General features: G+C 34.4%; 1 protein-coding gene across 1 annotated transcript in view; it reads left to right on the top strand.

Moving 5' to 3' along the window:
- The first annotated feature begins 641 nt into the window (after positions 1 to 641).
- Positions 642 to 10,497, top strand: part of LOC135771848 (protein NLRC3-like) — a 49,350-nt gene continuing 39,494 nt past the window's right edge. The window contains exons 1-4 of the mRNA XM_065282226.1: positions 642 to 1,678; positions 6,938 to 7,027; positions 7,337 to 7,426; positions 7,730 to 7,819. Coding sequence (XP_065138298.1) covers positions 1,629 to 1,678; positions 6,938 to 7,027; positions 7,337 to 7,426; positions 7,730 to 7,819 — 320 coding nt within the window. The 5' untranslated portion in view covers positions 642 to 1,628. The remainder of the gene's footprint in view (positions 1,679 to 6,937; positions 7,028 to 7,336; positions 7,427 to 7,729; positions 7,820 to 10,497) is intronic.

The raw sequence follows: 10,497 nt of genomic DNA, 5'->3' as shown, positions 1-10,497 counted from the left end.
AACAGCACTTTTGGGAGTACTTCGACTCGGCGCAGTAACGCTCTCCCTCTCCCATTATGAGAGGGAGAAGTGGAGCGGATTTTTCAGGCGAGTTGAAGTACTCCCAAAAGTGCTGTTCCGCCATACAATATAGTTCCTCTATTAAATCCGCTTAGAAAAGCGCTACGTTTTATTTTGTACCACCAAACTTGCTCGTATAACTACTCGTCTTAAATAGGATAAACGTTGATGTGTTTGGTCACTTCTAACTTTATCTCTGATTGGTACCATTGAATGAATGGGGCTAAGCTAAATGCTATCGAAGTGTGGCAGCGCGCCCCAGCGCTTACGTGCACGCACACAGATGATAGAGGGATGTATCAACTCTTCTTAGTTAAGGTAATAACATATTTTAATATTGAAAATGAGTAGACTATTCCTTTAAGGTAATAACATATTTTAATATTGAAAATGAGTAGACTATTCCTTTAATTATTTAATTTATAGAATAAAGAAGAAGATTCATTTGATTCAGTTCCTAAATACTACTAGTGTTATATTTTATTTGTAACTTTGTTCTTTTCTATTATCATATGCTTATAATTTCTTGATTTGTTCTTATTTTCCTTATTTTTCTTTTTTGCTGATTATTCGATTATGACTCAAAAAAGTTAATGTAATCCATAATGTAAACCACTATATTGTAAAATTATGTAATTTAAGAGTAGGCATTAAGGTACACCGTATTTCACCAAGGTCCACTTAGTTTAAAAGTCCACTATCTGGGCCCGGTTGCATAAAGCACCTTACGTTTTTCCCTTAAGGAGATGTTTACTGTATGAAACAAAAAAAACGTATGGCCTAAAATGCATGAATTCGCTTAGAGCAGCTTAAAGGGAAAATTACACTTAAGGTGCTTTATGCAACGGGGCCCTGGCCTCACCACTGTTTCATACTCAGAACCGGCACAACCTCATAGAATGCCAAACAGTATCAGATCGACGAGTCTTGCAGTTACAATACCTCAAGGCAGATAAAAACAGATTTGTGTCCAACATTGTGTAAAACAATTAAACAATTACAACCACAAACCAAAATGTTTTTTGTCGGTGGTTCAATGGTATTTCAAGCATTCTGACTTATAAACACAGTTATAGTGTCTAAAAATCTAATTGTCAAAAAAGCAGTTGGGCATGTTACAGAGTATTTCTGTGCGGAATGCACTTTGGCAGGGTTCGTACAAATTTTGGAAAGTTTTTTTTCATGAGAATTGCAGACGATTTTTTTGCACAGCCCTACTCCAGATTAACATCAGAAATGCAGAAACAAAATGTGGTTATGTTAGCTTTAATTTTTTATGATTTATTGAAGATTTCTGAAGCTGAAAATCTGACATATTTCAAACGGCAAATAGCGAACCAACTTTATTCTGGTACCCATTTAAATCTAAAGAGCATTTGTGTTTATATTGTGAACTAATGATTTGTTAATAATTATCTGTTTTTTCAACTCTCATTTATCTCCACAATGACTGTCTTATTTTTTACTGTCTGAATTTTTATTCACTTTTTTATTTTGTGTTTGTTTTGTGTCTGAATGTCATTTTCATTCAGTGTCAGCTGTGCATATCAGACCTCTGCAGCTCCATCATGGACCACACACAAACATACAAAGATGGAGATTTTTCTCCAGGATGCAGGTAATTTATATATAAAACACTAATAAAGACCTTTATAGTTCCCCACGGTTGAAATAACAAAGTTAAAAAGTATTGGTTTGTACTGTAATTTAATAAAGGGAAACATAACACAAAGTTAATTGTGTGTTATCATAGAGGAGAAATCTGTTTAAAAAGAATGTGAATTGTGTTTAAAGGTTTTTAATCAATTTGATAAAAACAAAAATGTAATTGATTCTCACAGAGAGGCCAAGGACGCTTCTCATAAAGTACGGGGAAGCTTGTTGACGCTTTGGCTGCTCTAAAGTATGTGTCACCATGAAATGTTAACGAAAAAAAACAAAACAATACATTGACATTATAAACCTTTTATAATGACAGCATTTTTATACTCGTTTTGTTCACATTTGGTCTGGAAAAAATTATAATTAGCTATTATTATTATCAGAGCTGGGTAGTAACGGATTACATGTAAAGCCCGATTTATAGTCGTGCGTAAGTTAGGCTATCCGTAGCCGGTGCGTAGCTCGGCGTAGCCTGACGTGCACCTCACACAATTTTTTACAGCGCGTCAGATCTACGTGGACCGCAAGCGCTGTGATTGGTTCACCAGAACCCAGGGGCGGCGTTTGCGTATGGCAGGGTATGGCAGTTGCCATACCCTAGCATTCAGACAAAACACCAGAAATCAACAGGCAATAATGATGCTCATTAAAGATTATTTAAAAAAATTTCAGTAGAACATTTCTGAACATTGGTACATCACTAAAATGGACAATTTACACGTTTGCTCGACTTCATGCTATAATACAGGAACCGACATGCGGATGACATTAACATGCCGCGAGAGCGGTTTGAAAGCAAACTCTTCCGATGATTCCTCGCCTCACCCTCGCGGTACTTTGACGTCATCAGCCTCTCGTTCTTGCAGCGAAGCTTGAAGTCTCTGCAGGACGTCTCATGATAACCACTGCTGTTATAATCTTTATTTTCGCAAGTAAAATCTTTTTGTTTTAACAATCAAACAGACTCACGGGTCATCCCCACACTCGCGCTATGCCTATTGCATACATTATTTCAGAAGTAATATGATTTGTTCTCTATGAATAAATAAACATGTTCTGTTCCACTGGGAAAGTGTAGCGCAGTCGAAGTGAATTGTATTAATTATTTGCGCGCATTTTTGAATATGGTCACTTGTGGAATAAAAACTGCACGACGACAAAGGTAAGACTTGTTTTTACATTTAGCCCTGTTTTACTGAGAGTTTTATTTAGTGTTTTAGTCGGTAAACTACGTGTGCTCTGTCACATCATTTAAAAGTCTTTATTGTGTGTTTATTAAGTGTTTATTGGTGGTTGTCATGACAAGATTTGTGAAGGGATGTTACAGTATGTTTTGATATTATCTTGTTTTAGTGTATCTGTTGCTGAGTTGCACTTAGTTAAGAATTACAACATTTGAAAAGCATTTTAAACAACCATGATTTCTATTTTTGTTTTTCATTTGTATTGCTTCCGTATTGTTTCAGTAAGTGTAAAGTTACATTAGAGCAATCGTAGTATGATTTTGTACAGGTTGGTGGAGTATGTAGTACACATATTATGTGGTTTCATAGATTCGTTATTTGAGAATGGCCTTCTTGTACGAAGATTTTTTGCCATACCCTAGGTTTTCGTGAAACGCCGCCACTGCCAGAACCCCTCCTGTCAGGTAAAAAACTGCGTCATAGGTATTTCCGTTTGTGACGGTGAAAACAAAGATGAGCCAAGTTGAGGAGTGATTTAACTCAAACTGCATCAAAAGTCGTTGTTTATTTACTTCCATAATTGCTGGTCTTCTCAAATTATACACAAGTTGCTGTTTCTTCTTTGTTTGTGGGTTAACTTGCTAAGCTTCTTCTTCTTTGACGTTCGCGCTGCTACTGTGGTTACACGCGTGGTCACTGCCTACTAGGGACATGTCCCTACCAATAACACTGAATTGTCCCTAGCAATAATTTTGACCAAACAATGAATTTATATGTACCTATAACCACTGATGTCTGTTTGTTTTTTATGTATTACTTATTTTATTTAAAATAAAGCAGATCTGGAGGACATATTTGGTTCAGTTTTTAACTCGCCATGCCAGAATTTGTACTGACATCACAAAAAAATTGCAAATTAACCAAAAATAATAAATAAAATAGAACTAATGTATATTTGTTGTTTTTGGCCTCTAACCTTAATAAATAAGATTGATAACAAAAATATTATTTTAAATATTGTTCAAGTAAACAGCGATAAAGCTTTGGTACAATGTGGCTCTAAAGACAATTTTATTTATTTCCCCACCAATGTCAAAATCAAACTTACTGTATGAATAGACACCACTTCATTTTTAATGAAACTCGCGGTTTAAAGAAATACTTCAGTTTTATTTGTGAGGTGAAATTTTAAACCTAGCAGTGTTGTTGGAGTGAATTTTTTGAAATTCAATATTGTGTTTTGCAATGTTGCTGTTTTTGTTTTTATTTACTTAAAATTAAGTAAATATGTTAAATTCATAAAGAATGATTTGTTTTATTCAGTATGTTACTATCAGTTGACACTAATAGCAAAGTAAATCAGTGTTAGTATTGTGAAGTATTAACTGTCCGTACATTGCACTTTAAAAATGAGTTTTTAAGGCTCTTGTTGGTAAAATAGAATTGAATATTTCCCCACTCTTTATATATTTAATATCAAATAAGGTTTGTCAAAAGTAATCTAAATGTAATCCAAAAGTAGTCAGATTACGCTACCAATGATGTGTAATCTACAAGATTATATTACTCACTACAAATTTGGTCATGTAATTCGTAATCAGTAACGGATTACAATTAATAAGAAATCTACGGAAGAGGATTAGGGCCACTGGTGAAAAAATTATTTGAATTCTGACTTTTTTCTCAGAATTCTGACTTTAATCTCAGAATTCTGACTTTAATCTCAGAATTCTGACTTTAATCTCAGAATTCTGACTTTAATCTCAGAATTCTGAGAATAAAGTCAGAATTCTGAGAATAAAGTCAGAATTCTGAGAATAAAGTCAGAATTCTGAGAATAAAGTCAGAATTCAAATTTTGAGTTTAAAGTCAGAATTCTGAGTTTAAAGTCAGAATTCTGAGATTAAAGTCAGAATTCTGACTTTAAATTCAGAATTCTGAGTTTAAAGTCAGAATTCTGAGTTTAAAGTCAGAATTCTGAGTTTAAAGTCAGAATTCTGAGTTTAAAGTCAGAATTCTGAGAATAAAGTCAGAATTCTGAGATTAAAGTCAGAATTCTGAGAAAAAAGTCAGAATTCTGACTTTAAACTCAGAATTCTGAGAATAAAGTCAGAATTCAAATTCTGAGATTAAAGTCAGAATTCTGAGATTAAAGTCAGAATTCTGAGATTAAAGTCAGAATTCTGAGATTAAAGTCAGAATTCTGAGAATAAAGTCAGAATTCAAAAAAAATTTTCACCAGTGGCCCTAATCCTCTTCCGTAGAAATCTACCCAGCTCTGATTATTATTATTATTTGCATCTGTGCAATTAGTTAAATCTGTGTTACTGTGAGCGAATGAAACATGAATCACGGATCAACTATGATAGTTACCTATTCTTCCCGATGTGACTATATGGATTCGTACATCAAGATATCGATGCCTTAATGATACATTGTGCAGTCCTACTGGCAAGACATAGACACATTTGAGTATCTATCAGTACTACTTAAAGGGGACAGAGAATGAAAAAACATTTTTACCTTGTCTTTGTAGAATAATGGTAGTCTAGCCGCATTCACAAACATACAAAAAGTGCTAAACATGCTAAACATCTCAGTTTCATAGAAATTCCTCTTTTAGAAATGTCAGCCAGAAAACAGCCCAATCTGAAAAACTGATGCTTATGACATCACAGGCATCTAAATGCCCCTTCACTTTAAAATAATTGGCTACATTTTTTGAGTGGCAGCGAAGTCAGCCAATCAGTAATGAGATTGCAAGTTAAGCCAGTAGGGGGAGCCAAATAGGTGCAAAACCACTTGTTTAAAATCCCCCACCCTATAGAGCTATCTGAGAGAGGTTTTTAGGAAGCTTCTAAGGCATTACAGACCCAAACAAAATTTTTTTTGTCTACATGTCACATCACAGAACAAGGATAAATACTTCGTTCAATCATTCTATGTCACCTTTAAAATATTATAAATCATCAGCACGCACCAACTATACCAGCTATTTTATCCCATGCCTCGTTCTTTTGTAACTGGTCCCTATATGAAAATAAAGTCATATCATAAATGATAGGAAAAGCAACTCGATTATCAATTTCTCCTCCATTTTCTCGGAATTAATGTTTTCTTCTTTTTCTTCATGTTTAATGGCAATTAACTCCTAAGGAGCATTATCACCACCTACTTTGCTGGATGGCAAATTAACTGGGTGATAAGTCTGAAGTTAAGAACTATTGTTTTGGTAGGAACGAAAGTTTACATCGTGTGCCTCTCCAGAATCAGCCAGTGAAGAACGTCTAGGCTATATTCCGATTGGATGCTGGCGTTTTGCCGCTGCTTGCCGCTAAACCGTGTCATAGCTCATTACCATAAAGTGTGTTTAGCCCATATTGAGTTTCTGCACGAGAACGCCCTCTGGCTTTTGAATATAGCGGCATTTCACCTTAATTCATTGGGAAGCATAGCAAGCGTTATTGGCCGATATATCTGTGCACTCCTATTTGAAACACATAGTTTGATTTACATCTATTTAATCTAATGAGTACTAATGAATTCTCTTCTTGATGTATAGACCAGACATAACCGAACCCGTCTGTAAAAAGATGAAGTTTGAGCAGTCTGAGAATCAACCACTAAATATATAATCATTTTTTTTTATTCTCAAATTTGTAATTTGATTATTTTTCTATTTGTATGTGTTGCATCAGGTTATAAATACTTAAATATATAGAGCTGTGACGGATGTCATAATCACTGCACAACCAATTTACTGTTTATGTTTTAGTGTAAATGAGGATAAAAATAAATAATAGTGTCAATGAAAATCAATATGAAATGAGTTCATACATACAGTAGAGACACATTTATGAAATGTTATTTATTCACTCAGTGAAACACATAATTTGTTGTATGTATTAACACATTGTAAATGAAAATATCATATGGTGTTTTATAATAAATGAATGTTATTTGAATATTATGAATGTTATTTGTTGAATATAGGAAATAATTAGCTTAACTATAATCTGCTGCTATTATAGTTCAGTTCATCAGAAGGGAAGAGATCCAGAGGCCAGCTGTGTATCTATGAAGAGTAATCTGTCTATGATTCAACCAATATCATTTAAGAGGTGATCTGAACAAAATAATCAAATTTAAAGAAATTACAGTATTAGAATGTGAGAATATGAGAATCGCATTTTTATATTTTGGGTGTACAGGAACATTTTGTTCAAATGATGAGACATAAATTATGCTCCGGCTAATGTAATTGATTCACACAGCAAGTAAATTTCCGAGATTACTTTATTTTATGTATTAGCATACTGTAAAGAGTATCGTATGTTGTTTTACAAAATAATAATCATTTGACAAAATAATGTTATTTGTTGAAACAGTAATTCACAGGATTAACTGTAATCTGTTGTGTTGTGTTTTAGTTCAGGTCATGAGAAGGGAACAGATCCAGAGCCCAGCTGTGTGTCCATCAAGAGTGATTTGTCTATGATTCAACCAATATCATTTAAGAGGTGTGCTCAGCAAATGTATAACATTTATAGAAACTATGATTAGAATTGGAATTTTTGTATTAGGGTGTATTTTGTTAAAATGATGGAATGTATTTTTTTCTGAAGGAAACTATGAAGGTTCCTTAAAGTAATTTTGATCTGAGAAATGTTTGTGATTAACACAGCAACACACATCTGTTGAAGAGCTCTTCAATTTATGTATTAACATACTATGAAGAAGATAATAAGTTGTTTTAATGAAAAATGAATGTTATTTGTTAAAACAATAATTCACAGAATACTTTAATCTGTTGTGTGTTATAGTTCAGTTCATCAGAAGGGAAGAGATCCAGAGCCCAGCTGTGTGTCCATAAAGAGTGATCTGTCTATGATTCAACCAATATCATTTAAGAGGTGTCCTCAACAAATATTATATGTATAACATTTATAGAAACGTATTTATATGTATAACATTTATATGTATAACATTTATAGAAACTATATGATTAGAATTTGAAATTTTGTATTAAGGAGTATTTTGTTAAAGTGCCCATATTATGCCTGCTTTTCCACAAGTTAATAGGATGGTTGTTTTGGTGTCCGCTCGCCGCCATCTTGCCAGGGGAGGGAGGAGGGTAAAAATGGATAGCTTCTAAAGCACAGTTCCATATTACTGCATGGATAATTTGTTGTTTTGTCACAAGTAAAAAGGTGACTGGTCTTTCCAAGTCACTTCCTTCACAGGCAAGGCTCCTCTTTAGAATTTGGAGAACACTTAAATGGAACAGGCTAGCAAGTGCGCGTCATTGGGTCATTACGTCAATAAAATGGTGAGCTTTCGGCGCTGCGCGCATAGGATTGTGAGTGATTTGAGAGCGCGAAGCATGCACATATACATCCTGTCCTGTATATGGGATATTTTTCAAACAAAGGACTCAGTCCTTGGTTGCAATTCCGAGGATCCTCAACATTGGAACAGTCCTTTGACGGATGTCGATGACATAGCATCCTCGAAATTCTAGCTTCCGAGGATCTTTTCTTGACATTGAGAAACAGCCATCGTTTAAAAGGTGTAACTTACGGGTTTAGCATCAGTGTATGGTCTATGTTTTGAGATACAGATGCTCTAGCATCATAAATGTAGTATTTTGTGACAGAAGTCCAGAAGACAACATGCAGAATATAAACGGGACTTCTTAACTTTGTGTTGATATAACGATCAAAAATCGAATCCAGTCTATATTAGATGTGTGAATAATCCATGAAAACTGTCTAATAGAATTACCATTTTTGTCCACAAATGCATATAGTCTGTTGTTTACATCCGATTTCACATGAAAGTCTTGTAATAGAATAGAATATACAATCTGAGGACTATTTACATCGTAACACTGTATATAAGATTACACTTTAGGTTCCGGTAAACACATAAACAAGCGTTTAAAAATTGTTTTTAAAAGTAGGTGGGAGTATAATACATAATATCCATTATGTATTGGATATAAACATAAGTATAATACATAAGTATAATAAATAACTGCACTGTCAGAAATAGCGTTGTTATTTCCATGAGACATGATAACAATGTAGGATATCAACAATGACAACTGGAGGATATCAGCGAAGTGACTGCTCTGTAGCTACCTGGTGGGTGGAGACCTGGGTAGTGGGGTGGTGGGAAAATTCAAATGGAATGTGACAACAAGGCTAGTGATGTCACTACGGAGCTGAAACCGTGCAATCTGAGACTCACAGCAGAGGACATTCAGAAACGTGTATCTCACTCAAAGCGGCATGGATAGATTTTTTTCCAAGTTTGTATGCGTGTGGAAGCACCAGAGACACAAAAGAACACCACAAAACCCAGAAAAAGTGAGTTTTTCATAATATGGGCACTTTAAAGGTGACCAAGAATGGATTGAAATAATACGTTACATTGTTCTTTGATATCTGAATATAAGGTATGTGGCTTTTTTAGGTGAAAAAATTATCCAGAGACGGTTTTACATGTCTATTTACAACCCTAGGATTTGCCCTCAGAATGAAATGGTCTGTTATTACCTTATATTAGGATTATGAATAATAATAATGAGCTACGCTCTGATTGGCTGTTTGAAATGACTATTCAATTCAATTCAATTCAATTTTATTTATATAGCGCTTTTCACAAAAGTCAATTGTTTCAAAGCAGCTTTACATAAATAGAAGCAGTGAAAAGCACAGAAAACGACAGATAGCACAACAAAATACATGATAGCATGAGCAGTTAAATTTGCTGCGGCTATGACTCAATATTATAATTGCACGTATTACTAAAGCAACGTATAGAGGAGGAAGCTAGTTAAAGCCCAAAAAGGCTGCCTCCCCGGGGTGAAAAACCCCCTAGGAGAAAAAAATTATTTAATTATACATATTATTAGTTATACATATTATTTAAATGTTAAATGACAAACACGTTCTTTGGATGTATTTCATTACTCTATTCCGCGATGAAGATGAAAAATATTATGACAGTGCCTGTAAGGATTTAATACGCTGCTGTCGCATTATTTGAGTTGTTTCTGAATGAAGGCAAACTGCTGTCAGCGAGTTGTGTTTACAGAGCTCAGGGAAAACTTTCCAATATCAAGTTTTAATTTGCGCTTAAGGTGAGTGACACAAACATACGCGCAATTCAGTTAGGTTCAGTTGAATTATTTGAAAACAGAGGCAGTAATGAGTTTTAACATCCATGTAAATTGGTCGTCATACAATCTATGGCATTTAGTTTGGAAGTTAACAATAGCTGAGGTAAACTTTACTACAGACGCATCTTGCGTTTGATCTCGACAACAAGGTAAAGCGTTAATGTTGTTTGCTTACTAAAAAACTTTACATTTAAACCGAAGTCAACAGTAATAAAATCACTACTTACGGTTTGTGGTAGGGGTTGTAATGGCCATATTGCCCCCTTTTTGAGTATCAAATGCTGAACGAAGCCTGCTTGATATTGTCCCAGGTTCAAATAACGGTCTGCACTGTTAAATGGCTAGAGTAAACAAACAGCTTTAGATTGATAGTACAATAGTTTAATCCTGGTTTCAGGTGAATTG

Source organism: Paramisgurnus dabryanus, chromosome 8, assembly GCF_030506205.2.
Source record: "Paramisgurnus dabryanus chromosome 8, PD_genome_1.1, whole genome shotgun sequence".
Classification (NCBI taxonomy): domain Eukaryota; kingdom Metazoa; phylum Chordata; class Actinopteri; order Cypriniformes; family Cobitidae; genus Paramisgurnus; species Paramisgurnus dabryanus.
The sequence above is the reverse complement of the archived record's forward strand: the minus strand, read 5'-3'. Positions and strand labels throughout refer to the sequence as shown.